Source organism: Heptranchias perlo, chromosome 4 (genome assembly GCF_035084215.1).
Source record: "Heptranchias perlo isolate sHepPer1 chromosome 4, sHepPer1.hap1, whole genome shotgun sequence".
Classification (NCBI taxonomy): Eukaryota; Metazoa; Chordata; class Chondrichthyes; order Hexanchiformes; family Hexanchidae; genus Heptranchias; species Heptranchias perlo.
This window is the reverse complement of record NC_090328.1, coordinates 80699769-80721367: the sequence shown is the minus strand read 5'-3', so window position 1 is coordinate 80721367 and position 21599 is coordinate 80699769. Positions and strand designations below refer to the sequence as shown.

Genomic DNA, 21599 nt, shown 5'->3' with positions numbered 1-21599 from the left:
TTTAAAATTATGAAGGGGTTTGATAGGGATAGAGAAGATGTTTCCACTTGTGGGGGAGTCCAAAATGAGGGGCCATAAATATAAGATAGTCACTAATAAATCCAATAAAGAATTCAGGAGAAACTTCTTTACCCAGAGAGTGGTTAGAATGTGTGGAGAAGTTGAGGTGAATAGCGTAGATGCCTTTAAGGGGAAGCTGGATAAGTACATGAGGGATAAAGGAATATAAGGATATGCAGATAGAGTTAGATGAAGTAGGGTGGGCGGAGGCTTGTGTGGAGCATAAACACCACAGACCATTCGGGCCGCATGGCCTGTTTCTGTGCTGTAAGTTCTATGTAATCTGAGAGTGCATTATTGACATAGTTTAGTCAGTTAAGGTAGCAGTGAATCTGTATAAACTTTGACTACCTTACTGACTACTTTTGTGAAGGTGATATTGCATAACTCAAGTAATACTTGATTCATATGGAGTGTCAAAACATTTCAAACCACTTCTTGGAGTGAGCTACTTTTGAAGTGCAGTGAATGTAGGGAAATGTGACGGCCATTCCACACCAGCAGCATTTCTGAACTAGCAGTCAGGTGATTGAACAGTTCATCTGCTTTTTCCTTTGTGCAGTATTAGCTGAAAGAGGAATGTTGGCCAGAACTGCCTGCTTTTTGAATGTGGTCTTTAATGAACAGGTAACTGGGACCTTGGTTTATTTAATATCTCTTCTCATTCGTAGAATAGCATCTCGGACAATTCAGCAGCCCCTCAGTACAGCAGTAGCTTATTGGCGTAGCTTATTCAATCGAGTCTTGGGAGCGTACGGACCTAACCCATAGTCTACTGACTTGGAGGCAAAGGTGCTATCAACTGAGCCAAGTTGTCACATCTTGAATGTGTGAGCATTTCATAGTCAGTACTGTTGCTCAGCATGCTGCTCATTAGGAGCCTTTGTTACCCACTGTTCACTTAGTGAGAGTTTAAACCTACGCTTGTCAGTTGTCTACCAAACAATTAGTGATTGTCCTCCTGGGGAGGAAGTAAGTGCAGTCTCATTGGGGTTGAGGTAGCTCGAACATTACATGCCTGGTGATGGAAATTCGGAACAAAGTCAACCCTTTGTGGCAGACTTGGTAATCTGATACCTAAACCAGGACACTGATAATCGATCAGCTACTTTAACTCAATAGTAGAACCTGGTGGTAGATCTTTCAACGGGGACTGGGATTCTTCCCACTCAGCTCCAGGTTACTCTATAAGCCTCTGCCCTAACTGGTAGTGTGGTCCTAGCTGGACAAGCAACTAGTAATTTATCAGAGCTTTGTACTGGTAAGCTGCATGGTTTTAACTGGTTAAATTTCAGAAGTACCCCTGGGGACACGTTGGTGTCCTTAAGCCTTGGTTTTGTGATTGTACATCCAGACTCTCTCATCTTGAGTGAGTGGAGTGTGTCCCTATTCGTAGAAAGTGAGCACTCCAACGGGGAAAAAAAGGAATTCTTTGTGTTGATTTCTCAATAACTTGGTTCAGAGATTCTTAAAAATGGTGATGTATTTCAGTGCATGCCAGATACTCAGCTGACCAATTGAATGTATCAACAATGTTTCCTGGAGACGGGTCCATTTTTGTTAGGTGAAGTGTATTGAAGACATGTGTTCCTGTCAGGGATTGTTAGTTGTAGAATATTCAAAGTGTCCATGGTTTTCCAGTTACCAAATTTCTGTTTGTGATTCTTTTCCACAGAGCCAAGTTTTGTCTACTCAGATGTGATAAGAGAAAGTGAAAATAATTTTGATGGTGGTGATAAGGTCTATTTTTTCTTTACTGAAGTGTCTGTCGAATATGAATTCAATAGCAAACTTCTGGTGCCAAGAATAGCTCGAGTATGCAAGGTAAGATCTGGTCAATAGTAGCTAATTAATTCCTCCCCGTCAGTTTTTTTTAATAAATGCTAATGGTTAGACCTCTTCTGTCATCAGGAAAGCCATGCATGCAAGTAATCAATTCTTGTTGCCAAGGATCATTGATGCAATGTAAAGTAGCTTGTTTAGAAGAGAATGACACTGGCAGACTGAGTGCTGTTTTTTCCCCTAATTTTTGGTTTGCATGTAACGAGTTAAAATGCATAGCAGTCCATTTTCATTCATGTTTAAATACATATACCATACAGTCCAGAACGTACTATATTCTATATTAAAAAAATTATCACCATTACATTTGTGAATGAATCTGTTCCTTCTGCTGTCATATTCCTTGATAGTACATCTCGCCCATTGTCCTCCTTTTTTCCTTTCTGGGTACTGGGATGCTTCTCTTTCTGGGTAATCTCAGTTGCTTGAGCCTAATCTGCTGCCCTTGGCTACTGTGGGTGATGCGTTTGAATGCCTCCTGAAATATGGATTGTGGGATAGGTATTGATATCATCTAAAAGAGACATACTCTTCGGAGGATAGTCATAACTCCAAAGAAAGGCAACAGGAAAATGAGTCCAGATTGCCCTTGCAGTCTCTTAATATGCCAGTGTAATTTGCATTAAATAGGCTAGGAAGGTTTGGGATTGTGTTAATGCAGAAGTACTTGGAAGTATTTGGTTGCGGACCTGAATGAGCAAGTGTCCCGGGTAAAGGGAGGGAGATGCCTGTTCAGCAACATAATGTTTGTTTTGGAATCGTTCATGTTGTATTTGGTTATGGAGTTATTGCAAGAGTTAGTTCTTTTAGCCCTACTTCGATTTCTGTAATTCTTAGGGAGGGCTGGGTAGCCATGGCCAGTGGTTTAATGGCTGGAGTGATAGTAATGAGGACAGTGGATGTCTCTTCCCTGTACAACAGCTGAGGCCAGAGTTTGGTGACATCATCTATTAACAATCGTAAACACTGATCTAAATCCCATTGCCTCAGGTATTGCCCATTCACTCTATCAAATGCATTATGTGCCTCGTGAGATTATCATTGAGCTCAGATGCTCACTTTGCTTCATGGACAGTTTTCACAAGGGAATGAACATTCCTATATTGACTTTCACATTCAGTTTGGAGCAAATTGTGTATCAGGGCATTGAACTTCAGTTATAATATTTTGGTTGGTATTTTTTAAGCAACAGTTCCTTCATGAAATTAGTTTATAGGAATTGCGGATTGTTGAATCTTTGCCTTTTTAAAGGATATGGGATTGTTGCTTCTTGCCGGGTTCTTGGGTAGGATCCTATGAAGAGTGAACATCTGAATATGCTGCTGACATATTTATCAATGCATTTGTGTGAAAGTTTTCAGTGGCAAGACTTCAATGTTAAAAATCACATTCTTGAGACTATTCAAAATTAAAATTTGCTTTAAACGAAAAATATAAGTCTGTGGACTGGCTTTAGCTGCTGCAGTTATTGCTGTTTAAAAGCAAATATGGCTCCTCCAATATCTCAGCAACTTCATCCAACTGGTGGCTAAGCTACACAGACCAGTCTTAGTTTCACTCTCCATTCTGTGCTGAATTAGCTGATCTTGACTAATATAGCCATATGACCTTCGGGCCCTGGGTTAAGGAGGGAAAAAATTAGTTCCTGATCACTATTTGATGAGTCTTGCTGGAAGCTGTGATGCCCAATGTGGTAAAATAGCCTGCTGACACTTAATGTGAAGGCTCACACGTGAATAATGGCCACTGGGGTGAGGTACTGAAGGGTGAGTGGTACACATGAAACTGTACCCCAGCAACATATCAATGCTTTGGAGAAGGGAGAAAACTGGTGAGAAAATAAAAAAGAACAGCCTGGACCTTGTGTGCATAGTGTTGGGGAGGGTGAATTTAGAACATTTTTACTTGTCACTGAGATTAATTTAATCCATGTGGCTAAATTGATCAAGGGAGCATCTTTTACAGGTATTAGACATCTGCATGTATTATTAAGTCAGTTGCAAATGTGCAGTAAACTTTAAATACTGATATTTATTTGGCTTATTTTTAGGGTGATCAAGGAGGATCAAGAATTTTGCAGAAGAGGTGGACATCATTTCTTAAAGCTAAGCTGGTTTGCGCTCTGCCTGAATCCAATTTTGTCTTCAATGTCATTCAGGATGTTTTTATTTTGAAAACTCCAAATTGGAAGGAAGCAGTCTTTTATGGTGTATTTACATCACAGTGGTAAGTAACTTTACAATGTCGCCATGGTTTTCAAAATTCAAAGTAAAATACCCTTTTCTTTTAGAGAAATACTATCTTTGGTGTTGTGGTGAAGTTTCTTCTCTGAACATCAGTAATTTCATCCTATATCAGTTAATAGGCCTGCCTGGCCTCTCAACAGTTGTGCTTTGGATAGAGTTTAATGAAGAGACAGGGGACTCTCTGCATATTTCAGCCAGAGCTGCTGAGCTTGAAAAGTAAAGCAATTCATCAATTTGCAGGTTACACCAATGTGTCTCACCCTCATCGTTAGTCCTTCATCAGTTTCTTCACATTCTCGCTCACTCTGAGTTTGTGTGGAAAGTTTTGTTTTCAGCACTCAACACGTTTGCACTAAAGATATAATTTGCCATTTTCCTTACCTTAGTGTAGTTGAAAAATGTCACATTTTTTCTTAAGTTCACATACTGACTATACTAGTGAATCCTGTGTACAGTTAGACTCTTTCTTGTTCATGTACATCAACAGTGGAAAATGAATAAAATTTTGGTAAATAAGCAGAGTAGAGTCATGCTTAGCCCAGGGCAGTGTCGCATTAGGTGAATGTAAATACTCAGATCCCCTTTATTATAACTCCCTTCTCAGCTATCATTATAAATGGACTATGACATTGATCAGGATTAGATAGATGAAGATTCAAAGCTAAAATTAAAGAAAAATAATTGAAAAAAGAGGCTCAGTAGCTAAAGGATTAGATGTTTGATTCCCATAAAGAATGTGGCAACTGGGTCCAAGGGCTGCCAGGCACTCAGATTGGTTTACTTGAGAGCTTTTTCCAGTTTTCCTCCAGCCAGTACGTGCCGAAACAAGTGCTTCGACTGGGTGGGATAGAGAGAACTGGTACAGTTTGATTCACTCCCTGTTAAACTGTGTTATCTCTGTATTCCCAATGGGAAATGTAAAAACAGTAGTCTGGTGCTCACATGCCAATAGTGTTACGGAGTTATCTTAAGGTTAATTATAGATTACTTTGCACATAGGGTAGTTATACGCACATTATCAGGTTAATGGTAACGAATTCAGCTGTTTTTAAATGCTGCCCACCCCCAAAATATATGGTGGGTATTTTTTCAAATTGGTGTATCTAAGAATAAGAAATAACTCCCCCCCCCCCCCCCCCCCCCAATCATTATTAATGTATGTGTATTAATGAGTGACTGAAATGTCTTTCTCATGTAATTTCAATAGTATTTCGGTGTCACTATCTTACTACAAGTACTTTGTACAACTAATGGGTCTCCTGTGTTGTTGCCCACAAGTCGGAGGATATGCCATTTTATAAGGAGCTTGATTCCATGTAACCCACAGTGACCCTTCATAGAATCTTATAGTGGAGAAGGAGGCCATTTGGCCACAAAGTCCAATTGTCAAACCTTTCCAAGGCCAGTTAAAGAAAAATTACCCTTAAATAGATCCTTGTACCAGTTACAGATCGGAAGAAATGAGCAGGAGATTCCTGGTTTTCTAAAAAAAAAGTGTGACCTATAAATTTGCATGAGTGCACCTGAAGTATGATGACTAGATCTCAAAACTATATCTAAAATAGAGTGTATAGGTATAATCTTATAATGAAATGTGTTTTTATGACCTTGTCAGGAGTAATTTGGAAGTATCCGCAGTCTGCGCGTTTAACATGTCCAACGTGGAGGATGTTTTCTCTAAAGGGAAGTACATGCAAAGTGCTACCTTTGATCAGTCTCATGTAAAATGGGTTAGATACAGTGGGCAAGTTCCAACGCCTCGTCCTGGCTCAGTGAGTATTCATAACTGTTCTGTTCTAGTCTTTTGGTTATTTTAAATGAAATACAAGTTCTGCCAGCTTTATGACAGCTGGAGAGTGCCACTTTTGCTACTCTGGCAATGATGAAACAAAGTAATGTGACACAGCTGTGTAATTATGACTTTGCAACTCGTCAGTTTAAACGTTTTTAATAGAGTTTAACAGCGATTTGTACGACGCAGCTTGTGCAGATGTGGAACTTCAGAAAAAATTTCTCCGGATGTCCACTCATATTTGCACTTGGCAAAGGACCAACTAAAAGGTGTACGTGCTTGTGGAGCTCCATTATTCCTGAGCTGCAGGAGTCAGCAGTGTAAATAATTCAAGACTACGTGCAGATAATTTATTGGGTACTCTGATGTCATTCAGTCACTGATACAGGTGTATATTTAAAATGTAGGCTGTACTAAAAATTTTAGAATACAATAATCAAGAAATAAAATGTTGTAATTTTAAAACAAATATATTTTTTACCATTTCATTACCTGGAAGCCCAGAGCAATGATAGGCTATTATGATTCAATGTAACATCAGTTCTGCACTGATTGAAAAGTAACTTGTTCTCATTTGGTCTATTTAGTTATGGGTGTAAGTGGTTGATGTTCAAACATGGTTTTCATCATCTGATTCCTTTTTTCCTTTATCAGTGTATAAACAATGAGGCGAGAGCTATGAATGTGAACAGCTCGCTCATGTTACCTGACAAAACTCTTCAGTTTGTTAAGGATCACCCTCTGATGGCTGACCCAGTGAACTCCATTGGAAATGGACCTAGATTGGTTAAGAAAAATGTGAACTATATACAGATTGTTGTGGACAGAGTTAGAGCACTTGATAACAACCTCTATGATGTCATGTTTGTTGGTACAGGTGAGTTTTTGCGATGTTATGCACGTTGGAAATTTAAGTATTAATTTGATGGTGGGCATGTATAGCCATTGCATGTTGGATTGAGGACAGCGACTTAATAAACAAAAACAGTTTACATTTATATAGCGCCTTTAATGTAGTAAAACTTCCCAAGGCGCTTCATAGAAGTATTATCAGATAGCATTTGACACCGAGCCACATAAAGGGATATTAGGACTGGTCTAAGAGGTAGGTTTTAAGGAGCGTCTTAAAGGAGGAGAGAGAAGCAGGGAGATTTAGGGAGGAAATTCCAGAGCTTGGGGCCTAAGCAGCAAAGACACGGCTGTTAATGGTGGCTTAATAAAATAAAAGGTTAAGGAAATAGCTGAGCACTTACAAGAATAAGGAGATTGCATAAATAAGTATTTGCCCTTGGGCTTCCTCTATCAGTAAAAGAAAAGCTTCACTAACACTAACACTTGGCAAAAATTTGAAAACAAACAGAAAATCTCCAATGGGGCTGAGCTTTGAAACTGTCAGAGAGATCCCTAGCAAAAGAAAACGCTGGAAACAGTCAGCAGGTCAGTTAGCATCTGTGGTGAGAAAGACAAGTTAACATTTCACATATGGACCCAGGAACTCGGAGATCCCTGTTCTGTCGAGTGGATGTAGTGAAAGTGAATCTGGTGGCTGTCTCTGCACCGGCTGCAAGAGACAAGAGGGATACAAGGCTCTGCAGAAGAGCCTTTTACACACGCATTTAATTAAGATTATAACAATTTTTAAAAATCACACAAAGAAACTGCATGTATCTAGCTATTTGTGATAGACCTTCACCATAGACCCTCTCATTTATCTGCCTACAAATCCTATATTCATTTTCTCTCCCTCTCCCATCTCGTTATATTTTGGAATGTATTTGTCCTCTCCTCCTAAGTCCATCTGTGCCACGTATCATTTCCCAGCTGGATGGGGGAACAGGCTACCCACTTTCAAATCAAGTCTATGAAAGGCTTCTGTGGAGAATACTCTAATGTTTTCTGCCTGTCTGTTCAGAAGGCCCTACCTCATAAAATGGACACAATCAGGAATTTGCTATTTGGAAATGACAATGAGATACTTCCCTCCAATTTTCCCATTCTGTCTTGTGACACTGTTACCAAACTTGGGTGAGGTAACTAGGGATTGTAAGCAATGAGGGGTTATATTGTTTTTTTTTATCCTCGCCGTGCTACTGACAGGGTACTGGCACTGTGCAGCTCCCAGGTTCGCCAATAAGATAACTCAATGCCAAACAGCCTAGGTTTGGCTTAGTTGCTCCAATGATGTGACCCCCAGAGAAAGCAGATACTTATTGCTCTCCAGTTACACTTCACACTATGTTTTGTAGACAAGCAGCACAGGAGGATCAGGTCAGACCTGAGTGTTCGTGCACTTAATTGCTGAAACAAGCAGCCTTTGTAGTACAAGCAATAATACAGTTTAAAATATAAAGAAAGGAAAAATGTAAAATTAAAGTTAAAATCTAAAATATTTCTTCAATGTAATGTAAAATTACCACTGAATTAGTAAAAAATGGAAACAAGAATAGATGAAAAAGGGAGAGCAACAGCAACATTTTAAATCTTATAAGATTTTAGCTGAATATTGTGATGTATTATTACAATTTAAAGCTACTCCTGAATTGTGAGGAGGATTGTAATAGGAGATTTTCCATCATCAAAGTGTGCAAACTTTGATTTTTTTTTAAAACATGCTTTCTTAAATCATGGTACATAGAATCAGAATACATGAAGCAAAAGTATATATTAAGGGCTTTATACTGTTTTGTACTTTTGGGTGTGGTCACTAGTTGATTGGATTAGAGCCAGGGTACTTGGGGTTTGTGGAAGGAGCTGGGGAGGGTCCCTTTAAGGAGAAGATGATATCATCTAGGATATGCCCATTCAGCAATTGGCACTGGGATCTCTTTGGCTTGGGGTTGGGTGAATGTTGTGCTTGCTGGAAAAGGCCCTCCACCTTCTGGTGTTTGCCCAACCATAATCTGGACAAAATGCCAACCCAAGGAGAGTAGAATTTCTTGAAACTACCATTAGCTCAAATGTTAATATTGGCCCCCAGTCCTAAACAGACATGGGCTAAACAAACTGCAGATGTTAAACTGATACAAAGCCAGAGGTGCAAAAGTAGAGACAATATACAAGTTCTGATGCCCAAACATTTAAAATACAAGGTTTAGTTTACAGATAGTGAAAGTGGATATATTCTAAAATGTGCATTTTGTTTTTTCAGATAAAGGATTATTGCACAAAGCAATCAACTATGATAATGAGATGCATATAATTGAAGAACTACAGGTTTTCCCTGGCTCTGAGCCTGTGCAGACATTACTCTTATCCAAAAAGGTAAATGTAAACTACCTTAATTTATGGTATGCTTATCTCAAAATGATTGTAATAATGAAGATAATCTAGCACAGGAACCTGAGTTGCCATGTTAACATCTTGGTTCTCTCCCTTTAAGAGCATTATTCCTATACTTTCTACCGATACTATCTTGTAACGTAGCACTAGGGCTACTGAGATGAATTGGATATCTCCTGCAAGTATTTAATATTGCAAGTGATGGACGTAGTATGAATAGTTCCATTGCATTAAGTAAGTGTTTCAGTTTTTCTAGTAGCTAATGGAGGAGCAAAATCATCGGTTGCATTCAACTGGAAAGTCGCTAATAAATTCAGCTGTGCCTGAAATAAATGGGAAAGAAACTTGTCTGTAATTTGGGTGGTGGTGCTCAGAAAAAAAATTATTTACATGTTACTTTTGTGAATAAGACCACTGTGCCTAGGTTACAAGAGCTGTCTGCAAAGTTCTTTTAGACTGCTGGTCAGTCATTTCATATGAAACTCAGCAAAAGTAAAGAACTTAAAGTTTCATTGACTGTCAGATTTAAAGGCAGGGATGATTTTTTTGATTAAACTTTTGTGCAACATATATTTGTCATATAACTCCCTATAACCTCCTCCAGCTCTACAACCCTCCAAAAACTCTGTGCTCCTCCAATTCTGGCCTCTTGTGCATTCCTGGTTTCCTTCACCCCACAGTTGGCGGCCGTGCCTTCATTTGTCTAGGCCCTAAACCTCTCCACCTTGCTACATCTCACTCCTTCTTTAAAACGCTCCTTAAAACCTTTTCACCTATCCGAATATCATCTTCTGTGGCTTGGTGTCAAATTTTGTCTGATAACGCTCCTGTGACACGCCTTGGGACGTTTTACTATGTTAAAGGCACTATATAAATGCAAGTTGTTGTTGTAATATATTAACATTTTTAAGTTGAAATAGATACTAGCAGTAGAATTTTGGAACGGTGATTTTTTTTGTTATTTTTGTTAGGTTATTTAACAAAATAATGCAGAATTAAAGCTGCACAACCATGCAACTTTATACAGATTTGATATGCAGCAAAGGGGAGAGTCTTTAGGAACAGGAGTAGGCCATTCAGCCCCTCGAGCTTGTTCCACCATTCAGTTAGATCATGGCTGATCTGTATCTTAACTCCATTTACCCACTTTGATTCCATATCCCTTAATACCCTTGTCGAGCAAAAATCTACCCATCTCAGTTTTGAAATTTTCAATTGACTTGGCATCAACAGCTTTTTGGGGGAGAGAATTCCAGACTTCCGCTATCCTTTGTGTGAAGAAGTGCTTCCTGACATCACCCCTGAAAGGCCTAGCTCTAATTTTAAGGCTATGCTCCTTTTTCTTCTTGCACTTTTTTTCTCCCAATTCTCTGCCTTTCAAAAGGTGGTGACTCATATTGGGGTGTGATTTTATGAGCACTTTGCTGATACCCGTTCAATACTTTGCCGAAATAGCCTTTCTTCATGCATGTATCTAGACTGTGAGTATTGACAGACTATTTGTTCGTGGAAGTATCACAGCCAAACCCAAATCTATTCTCCACAGCTCCAGTATATTGAGGACATCTGTTGTGTTCTCATCACTGCCTCAGATGAGACCAACTAATTCAGTACAGTCTCATGGTCAAACCTGGGACTTTACAGGTCTGTATTGATCAGTCCAGTACTATGCAATGCATTTACTCACACAGCTATTGGGATGTCCCATCTTTCTATTATAAAAGATAGACGATAAGATTCTGCCATGTTATGACCGCTATCAGGAAAAACTTGAGATTGAAGCTTCACAATAGTGTGAGAAGGCTATTGGTTGTGCTGGAGAAACTGAAGTCTACTTACTTTCAGTGCTGGAAGAAGAGCACATGGGACATATGATGGTCCTGAGGAGACTGCAAGGCTGTTGCGAGCTAGGAATTGCCAATAATTCTGACTAACCTTAGGACCAGCCAGGAAAATGTCACTGGAGTAGAGCTCCTTTTTCAGTTTTAACTTCTCTCCTGGCTCTTTTTTTTCATATTTATTTTTGGGATGTGGGTGACATTGGCAAGGTAGCATTTATTGTACATTCCTAGTTGCCCTGGGGCATTAAGAGTAACCTGCATACTGAGAGACTGAAGTCACATGTAGACCAGAACAGGTAGGGATGGCAGGTTCTCTTCTCTGAAGGACATTAATGAACCAGTTGGGTTTTTGTAACAGTTTGGCTGCTCATTTTATTTCTTGATGCTACAAATGACCAGATGGACTGGGGTGGACAATTGTTTGAAATCACAAGCTTTCGGAGCTTTGCTCCTTCGTCAGGTGAAGTGAAGAGTTGCGTAAAGGCACAGCATATATAGTCAGAGAACAATGCCTGGTGATTACAGATAATCTTTCTAACTGCCCTTTATCACACCTCAGCAGAGAGATAATCACAGCAATCAAAGGAGTGTTCAAACAGGTTAGTCAGGGAAACATTACATCCAAGAATACTGAGGTGGGGTCACCTGGGGTCAAATGTAGCAGATGCTGGGGTTTGTATTAAAAACAGATAACTTTTTTTGCTGGAAATCGCAGCAGGTCTGGCAGCATCTGTGTATGGCGAACAAGCCAACTACGACTTGAGTCTGGTTGACTCTACGTCAGGTGGGGTAACATTTAGCGTGATATGAACCCAAGATCCCGGTTGAGGCCGTCCTCATGGGTGCGGAACTTGGCTATCAATTTCTGCTCGACGATTTTGCATTGTTGTGTGTCTCGAAGGCCGCCTTCGGGTAAGCATTCTCCAAGGGGGCCTTCGAGACACACGGCATGGCAAAATCGTCGAGCAGAAATTGATAGCCAAGTTCCGTACCCATGAGGACGGCCTCAACCGGGATCTTGGGTTCGTGTCACGCTACACGTAACCCCACCTGACGTAGAGTCATCCAGACTCAAGTCGTAGTTGGCTTGTTCTCCATACACAGATGCTGCCGGACCTGCTGCGATTTCCAGCAAAAAAAAGTTAACTGTTTTTAATACAAACCCCAGCATCTGCTACATTTGACCCCTGGTGACCCCACTTCAGTATTCTTGGATGTAATGTTTCCCTGACTAACCTGTTTGAACATTCCTTTGATTGCTATGATTATCTCTCTGCTGAGGTGTGATAAAGGGCAGTTAGAAAGATTATCTGTAATCACCAGGCATTGTTCTCTGACTATATATGCTGTGCCTTTATGCAACTCTTCACTTCACCTGATGAAGGAGCAAATCTCCAATAGCTTGTGATTTCAAATAAAGCTGTTGGACTATAACCTGGTGTTGTGCGACTCCTTACAAGAGTTTTTGAACTCAGTTTCACAACTTGTCATGGTGGGATTTGAACTCGGGACCTCTAGGTTGCTAGTTCAGTACCACAATCACTTGGCTACTGTACCCATGTTGAGATCTCTGAATCACATATTGCACAAAAAACTGGTCCTCAGTTCTTTTTTCTGTATCACTGACAGCAACGTTATAGCTATTGCTGTTCCAGTAGGAAAAATTCTTAACATTTATTTTGGTTATAGAATTGTTCATTACAACTTGTGAAGCTTTTCCATTGTCCTCATCTTGACTCATTCAAAGAAATGTTAGCTTTGATGCATTGGAGCACATTTCCCCCCATATTGAATGTCCTCTGGCCATCACATTTTGCCTGTTCTTTCATGGATTTTTTTCACTCGATGACAATGGCTCCACTCGATGCAACTGTGTTGAACCATGAATCGGTTCTGGAGTGCAAATCTAAACAGAAGCACAGCCAATCCAAGTCAGAGAGAATGTCATCCTCAATCACACTACCAATCCATTTCAAAAGCAATTGTAATTATGATCAAAATTGTTAAGTCTCAAAAGATCCCAAACTAATGGTAGATAGAAAAGTATAAGAACATAAGAACATAAGAAATAGGAGCAGGAGTAGGCCAATCGGCTCCTCGAGCCTGCTCCACCATTCAATAAGATCATGGTTGATCTGGTCCTAACCTCAAATCTAAAATCATGTCCAATTTCCTGCCCGCTCCCCGTAACCCCTAATTCCCTTTACTTCTAGGAAACTGTCTATTTCTGTTTTAAATTTATTTAATGATGTAGCTTCCACAGCTTCCTGGGGCAGCAAATTCCACAGACCTACTACCCTCTGAGTGAAGAAGTTTCTCCTCATCTCAGTTTTGAAAGAGCAGCCCCTTATTCTAAGATTATGCCCCCTAGTTCTAGTTTCACCCATCCTTGGGAACATCCTCACCGCATCTACCCGATCAAGCCCCTTCACAATCTTATATGTTTCAATAAGATCGCCTCTCATTCTTCTGAACTCCAATGAGTAGAGTGCCAATCTACTCAACCTCTCCTCATATGTCCGCCCCCTCATCCCCGGGATTAACCGAGTGAACCTTCTTTGTACTGCCTCGAGAGCAAGTATGTCTTTTCTTAAGTATGGACACCAAAACTGTATGCAGTATTCCAGGTGCGGTCTCACCAATACCTTATATAACTGCAGCAATACCTCCCTGTTTTTATATTCTATCCCCCTAGCAATAAAAGCCAACATTCCGTTGGCCTTCTTGATCACCTGCTGCACCTGCATACTAACCTTTTGATTTTCTTGCACTAGGACCCCCAGATTCCTTTGTACTGCAGTACTTTCCAGTTTCTCGCCATTTAGATAATAACTTGCTCTCTGATTTTTCCTGCCAAAGTGCATAACCTCACATTTTCCAACATTGTATTGCATCTGCCAAATCTCCGCCCACTCACCCAGCCTGTCTATATCCCCTTGTAGGTTTTTTATGTCCTCCTCACTCTCTACTTTCCCTCCCATCTTTGTATCATCTGCAAACTTTGATATGTTACACTCGGTCCCCTCCTCCAAATCGTTAATATAGATTGTAAAGAGTTGGGGACCCAGCACCGACCCCTGCGGAACACCACTGGCTACTGGTTGCCAGTCCGAGAATGAACCATTTATCCCAACTCTCTGCTTCCTGTTAGATAACCAATCCTCCACCCATGCCAGAATATTACCCCCAATCCAGTGATTCTTTATCTTGAGCAATAATCTTTTATGTGGCACCTTGTCGAATGCCTTCTGGAAGTCTAAATACACTACATCCACTGGTTCCCCTTTATCCACTCTGTACGTTATATCCTCAATGAAATCAAGCAAATTTGTCAGACATGACTTCCCCTTCGTAAAGCCATGCTGACTTTGTCCTATTAAATTATGTTTATCCAAATGTTCTGCTACTGTCTCCTTAATAATAGACTCCAAAATTTTACCCACCACAGATGTTAGGCTAACTGGTCTATAATTTCCAGCCTTCTGCCTACTCCCCTTTTTAAATAACGGTGTTACATTAGCAGTTTTCCAATCTGCCGGGACCTTTGCCGAGTCCAGAGAATTTTGGAAAATTATTACCAAAGCATCCACAATCCCTACTGCCACTTCCCTCAAGACCCTGGGATGTAAGCCATCAGGTCCAGGGGATTTATCCGCCTTGAGTCCCATTAATTTACTGAGTACCAATTCCTTAGTGATTTTAATCGTATTTAGCTCCTCCCCCCCTAGAGTCCCCTGTTTGTCCAGTGTTGGGATATTCTTGGTGTCCTCTACTGTAAAGACTGAAACAAAATATTTGTTCAGCATTTTTGCCATCTCCATGTTTCCCACCATTAATTTCCTGGTCTCATCCTCTAAGGGACCTACGTTTGCCTTAGCCACCCTTTTTCTTTTTATATAACTGTAGAAACTCTTGCTATCTGTTTTTATATTTTTTGCTAATTTATTTTCATAATCTATCTTCCCTTTCTTAATCAATCCTTTTGTTACTTTTTGCTGTCTTTTGAAGACTTCCCAATCTTCTATCCTCCCACTATCTCCCCAGCACAGAGATATCTTCAGAACTGGCAACTTTGGTGGGACGAGTGTTTTTGATTTTGAGTAATTTTAACGTTCCATGCGACTTTGATTCTCTGTTAGCATCGTTTAATGTAACTGAATTGTATTTGATGGTATTCAGAATCTTTCTACAGCTCAACGACACAGTGGTTTAAATTAATATGTTTATTCATATCAATTGATCTTTGACCTTTCCACTTGTAGGACAAAAAGTATCTCTATGCAGGGTCTCATTCTGGAGTTGTTCAAGCCCCTGTTGCTTTTTGTGAAAAATACAAAACCTGCACGGATTGCATTTTGGCAAGAGATCCCTATTGTGCCTGGAACCCACTAAACAAAAACTGCGTCTGGATTACGAAAGATGATACCAATAAGAGGTATGTGCATTTAACACAAAATGACTTTAAATTTATATAGCTGTTAGTAGCTATCCTGTGGCAGAGTGTCTATTGATACCACGTCAGCCAATGAGTTGGAGGTGGGGCGGGTCTTATGGCAAGACCCACATACATACAAATTATGTGCATAAAATCAATCCCAGTCATTTAGAACAGTGCGGTTTCCAGGCATGATTGACGGGGAATTACCCAATCATCTCCATTCTGGCCAGGAATAGTGGTGTCACTATATGCAGTCATCCTGTGGGGCTTCTCGTGAGTAGGCTAGGTGTTGGAACGCGGTTTACAATGTTTACTGCAGTCCTGCTGTACATCCTAACTATGACATCACTTTCATGCAGCAAATTTATTGAAGCAATATATTGTGTGACTGACCAAAGTTTTTTTTTGTGTTTAAAAAAAATCAAATATCCAATAATTCGAATTAAGCAATTTAAATAACACAGCAAAGTGAGACTTTAATGCAAAAAAAATCACTTGAATTAAGCGACTTTGAATTAAGAGTAAATTGCACATTATACAATGGTTTTTCTTATACATAGTGGATTTCTGGTATTTGCTTAAGATGGAATTACTTCAATTTTTCTTCTCTCCTCAAAAATATCCTTTTTTCACAGTTTTTTTACACGATTATGAAAGATATATCACCCCCTTACTTCCTACAGTGGATTTGTAGTTCTTGCTGAAGCTGTCGTTGGTGTATCACTGCTGAGGGATGTTTTACCCACTGTTGAATTTCCAGTGGCCAACACCTGAACAAATGGCCATTAGCCATGGTCCAGGCCTGGCTCGCTGATTGGTAGTGGCTGCAGTGTTTGAGGTCAATGTCAAAGTGTTTCGTAGACATCCCCTTTGGCCCTTGTGCGTATATTAGCCCATGTCAGCAAAAAAACAGATGTCCATTACCATTTTATCAAAAAATTTATTTAATGCCGTAACCTGTATAATATGCTGAAAAAAACAAGATAATTTTACTCTCTTCTGCACCATTTGTAGATTTTTCTCCCTGGTTTATCACAGTGTACTTTGGATACTGAAATTCCACAGGAGCAGTGTGATCACCATCAATATCTGTCTGTCTGTGTTATCCCTCTTCTCTTCCCCCCGCCCCCCCAACCCTTAACAGGAGCTGGAGCTCCTCAGTACTTTTCTACCTGGTTGTCTTTGTTGTGCAGTCCAGGTGCTATGGTTCCAGAGGAGCAGGGTGAAAACCCCAAATCTCACGATGCAACTCTCTTGTGCCTAAATTAGTCAAGAACAGCTAGAAATTCCCAGTCCCGGGTGAAATTTCCATATCTAGCTTCCAGCTCCAAGTAGAAGGGCAGGCCTGTGTGGTGAAAACTACTTCATGCACTTGTTACTTTAGCCAATTATGATTTTTTTCATGTTTATGATTATGTGTCAGCCGTGGCTCAGTTGGAAGCACTTTTGCCTCTCAGTCAGACAGTTATGAGTTCAAGTCCCACATCAGAGACTTGAGTGCATAATCTAGACTGACACTTCAGTGCAGTACTGAGGGAGTGCTGCACTGTCTGAGGTGCTGTCTTTCGAAGGAGACGTTAAACCGAGAACCCGTCTACGCTCTCATGTGGACGTAAAAGATCCCATAGCAGTATTTGAAGAAGAGCAGGGGAGTTCTCACGGGGACCGGGCCAACATTTATCCCTCAACTAACATCGCTAAAACAGATTATTTGGTCATTATCACATTGCTGTTTGTGGGAGCTTGCTGTGCACAAATTGGCTTTCGCATTTCCTACATTATAACAGTAGCTACACTTCATTGTAGTTACTTCATTAGCTGTAAAGCGCTTTGGGACGTCCCGAGGTCGTGAAAGATGCTATATAAATGCAAGTCTTTCTTTCTTACTTTTTTTGCTCAATGTACACATGCAACCTGGGGGTGGACAGTTTTGGCACGCGACACACTAGATGCAAGACTTTTAATTGTATAGGTATATTGTACTGTTTTCTTCCCTAAATGTTTTTAACCAAATACAATAGTTGTTTCTAATTGTTAACTGTGTATTTGAATTGTTTTCTTTCCACAGCAATTTGATGCAGAATCTGAGTGGAAATGCAGCTCCCTGCAGAACTGAAGATGGTATGTGGATAAATGCTGATGCTCATCATTAACGGCATGTCTTTTAATTGTCACCAGCTCTACAAATCAGGAAGTAATCCCTCGGTCAAGTTTGCTTTTCACTATGAATTTAACACAGTGTTCTAGAAATCTAGATTTGGTATCTGATGGATTGATCTTAGGTACTACAATTCTGTTTTAAAAAGTTAATATTAATAAAGATATAGTATTGACATCATGGTTATTAATCGTCTTATATCAGTGTTCTTGTGCATTAAGAAACTTGAACTCCCTGATAATCCACATCTGCATTGACTGCCACAAACCTAATCAAATATGGAGGAGCTCTGTAAGTGAAAATTATATTTAAATAATGAACAAAAACTGGGGAAGCTGCAGTGACACAGCACTTTGGGGCATCAGTATGTGGCATGTATGTTTCCATCCAGAATCCCCACACTGAGTTCCAAATCTTGGCCTGAGCTGCATGTGGGCTAATTAGTTTCCTGATAGGAGGAAGGAAAAATTGGAAGTAAACTCATGCCCTGGCTGCTCTCTCCTCCTACTGGTCAGTTTCAGAGTGATAATTGGTGAAGACTCTGGATTAAATTGCCCATCTGGTTACAGTTGGTGTATAGCATAGGAACACCTGGAATTTGGGCTGGGATGGTGTGGGGGGCGGGGGTTAAGATGGAATCTCCCCCTGAAAATTAAAAAAAAAATGAAAAATTATCTCAGACAAAAGAGGAACTTAAAGAGACGTGCTCATAATTTATTTACCCCTAAAATCACCTTTTCCTTTAAAAAATAAATCATGGCAGCACAGCTGGTAAAACAGAAAGTAGATCAAATGGCAAAACTGCTTTGAAGAAGAATTTAAACGTGGGATTTTTTGAACAGAAATATCATACATATGTAGCCTTTAGTAGGCTTAAACTACAGCTGGAATAGTCTAAACAGAGAGCATCTCTTATGACGTGTACAAGTATGGAACCTATAAATCAGAATTGTCACAATTAGATATTTAAAGTTGTCTATTCATGTCACAGTTTGGTCAATAAATCAGTGATACAATAGCAAATGTACACAGATTGGTCCAGTTGCTTTAATCCATGAACATTGAATTGACTGTGAAATCTGAGTGTTTAATACCAGTCTTGACTGACCTTCACGTGCTGAAAAGCCCAGAGGACGATTTTGCCTGGGTTACCACGAGGGGAGGTGGAGAGAAGAGAGGAAACTATTTTTGTGTGTGATGAGTCATTTCACATTATGTTCAAATGCACCTTCTGTTGAATTATATAAAAAGTGACATTGATTAGATTTGTGGGGAAGCCTGAAGACAGGGTCATTCCAAACCTCCTGACTGAGGAGAGTGGCATAGCTGTAGAGTAGGAACTACTTGGTAAATGAAACCTGACAGCTGATTGAAAAAAGTATTGTGTTTGCAATCCTTTTTACCTTCATGTGGTGTTTTACTGGGTTAATATGCAATACTGGGCATTTTATGTGTGATGATGAATAATTACCCTTGGAAAAAGGTAAATATAGTTGACAACTGCAGTTGACTCCAGATAAGGCAAGGCCCCCGAGCAGTGTAGCGATTTGGGTAAAGATAAACAGAGTGTGACAGGTGGGGACGGAGAGTTTAATGGTGATAGTGCATCAGTGAATAAGGTCAAAGCAGGGAAAAATGGTTAAAAAGTTAAAATTATAGGCTCTTTATCTGAATGCACGAAGCATTCGTAACAAGATAAATGAATTAGTGGCACAAATAGAGATAAATGGGTTTGATCTAATAGCCATTACAGAGATGTGGTTGCAAGGTAACCAAGGTTGGGAACTAAATATTCCAGGGTACTTGACGTTTCAAAAAGACAGACAAAATGGAAAAGGAGGACAGGGGGAGGGGGTAGCCCTGGTAATAAAAGATGACATAAGGACAATAGTGAGAAAGGATCTTGGCTCAGAAGATCAGGAGGTAGAATCAGTATGGGTGGAGATAAGAAATAATAATTGGACAGAGTATTAATCAAGAACTAAGAGGAGCTTATAACAAAGTTAATGCAATAATCGTGGGGGACTTTAATCTTCATACAGACTAGACAAATCAAATTGGTAAAGGTAGTCTGGAGGACGAGTTCAAGAAATGCATTTAAGACAGTTTCCTAGAACAATACGTTGTGGAACGAATCAGGGAACAGGCTATTTTAGATCTTGTATTGTATAATGAGACAGGGTTAATTAGTAATCTCATAGTAAAAGTTCCTCTGGGGAAGAGTGATCATGATTTGATAGAATTTCACATTGAGTTTGAGAGTGACATACTTAAGTCCGAAACTAGAGTCTTAAACTTAAACTTAAATAAAGTCAATTACATAGGTATGAGAGGCAAGTTGGCTAAGGTAGATTGGAAAATTAGATTAAAAGGTATGACAGTAGATAAGCAATGGCAAACATTTAAAGAAATATTTCAACATTCTCAACGTATATACATTCCATTGAGAAATTAAAAACTCCACTGGAAAAGTGATTCATCCATGGCTAACTAAAGAAGTTAAAGATAGTATTAGATTAAAAGAAGAATGTTGTGAAGAATAATGGTAAGCCTGAGGATTCAGAGAGTTTTAGAAACCAGCAAAGGATGATGAAAAAATTGATAAAAATTGATAAAAATTGATGAAAATGGAGAAAATAGAATGAGAGTAAAATAGCAAGAAATATAAAAACAGATTGTAAGAGCTTCTACAAGTATGTGAAAAGGAAGAGAGTAGCAAAAGTAAACATTGGTCTCTTAGAGGCTGAGACAGGAGAAATTATAATGGGAAATAAGGAAATGTCAGATATTAAACAAATATTTTGTATCTGTCTTCACAGTAGAAGATACAAAAAGCATATCAGAAATAGTGGGGAACCAAGGAGCTAATGAGAGTGAGGAACATTCGGTAAGGTGCCCCGTAAAAAGTTGTTACGCAAGATGAGGGCTCACGGGATTGGCGGTAATATATCAGCATGGATTGAGGATTGGTTAACTGACAGAAAACAGAGAGTAGGGATAAACGGGTCATTCTCAGGTTGGCAGGCTGTAACAAGTGGGGTGCAGCAAGGATCAGTGCTTGGGCCTCAGCTATTTACAATCTATATTAATGACTAGGATGAAGGGACTGAGTGTAATATATCCAAGTTTGCCAACGATACAAAGCTAGGTGGGAAAGTAAGCTGTGAGGAGGACACGGAGGGATGTAGACAGGTTAAGTGAGTGAGTGGGCAAGAAGATGGCAGATTGTGTGGTTGGTCATTTGTGCAGCAAAAGCCATTGATACACAATGGCCCTTTAGATCCAGACACTCAGCTGACAGCAGGTCAAGTGGGTGCGCAGTCTGTCCGCTGCGCAGCTTTCGGATGCCAAACCCGGAAATAACGTTAAGGGCCATCAATTAAGTCGCAATTGCGTGGGGAACGGTAAAGTTTTGATTCTCGGGTTACCCGCGTGCCCATTGATTTTCCCCCCCCGGCTGCCATCCCACCGGCATTTTAAAATCGTGCCCAAAGAGTGTGCAAAGGGTTATAGACAGGTTAAGTGAGTGGGCAAGAAGGTAGCAGATGGAGTATAATGTAGGGAAATGTGAGGTTATTCACTTTGGTAGGAAGAATGGAAGAATAGAAAAACAGAATATTTTTTAAGTGGTGAGAAACTATTAAATGTTGGTGTTCAGAGGGATTTGGGTGTCCTTGTGCAAGAAACACAGAAAGTTAGCATGCAGGTACAGCAAGCAATTATTGCTTGCTTACCTCAATGTGAAATTCTATCATATTATGAAGGCAAATGGCATGTTGGCCTTGGGGTTGGAGTACAAGAGTAAGCAGGTCTTTGGTGAGCCCACACCCTGGAATACTGTGTACAGTAGTGGTCTCCTTATCTAAAGGATATACTTGCCTTAGAGGCGCTGCAACAAAGGTTCACTAGATTGATTCCTAGGATGAGAGGGTTGTCCTGTGTG

At 39.9% G+C, this 21599-nt stretch overlaps 1 protein-coding gene across 3 annotated transcripts in view; it reads left to right on the top strand.

Moving 5' to 3' along the window:
- sema4d (sema domain, immunoglobulin domain (Ig), transmembrane domain (TM) and short cytoplasmic domain, (semaphorin) 4D) overlaps positions 1–21599 on the top strand; it is a 184641-nt gene that overhangs the window by 124998 nt on the left and 38044 nt on the right. For all 3 annotated transcript variants that reach the window (XM_067983231.1, XM_067983229.1, XM_067983230.1), the window contains exons 8-14: positions 1736–1884; positions 3953–4128; positions 5764–5920; positions 6595–6817; positions 9089–9201; positions 15323–15495; positions 17567–17619. In XM_067983231.1, the coding sequence (XP_067839332.1) occupies positions 1736–1884; positions 3953–4128; positions 5764–5920; positions 6595–6817; positions 9089–9201; positions 15323–15495; positions 17567–17619 (1044 nt within the window). The remainder of the gene's footprint in view (positions 1–1735; positions 1885–3952; positions 4129–5763; positions 5921–6594; positions 6818–9088; positions 9202–15322; positions 15496–17566; positions 17620–21599) is intronic.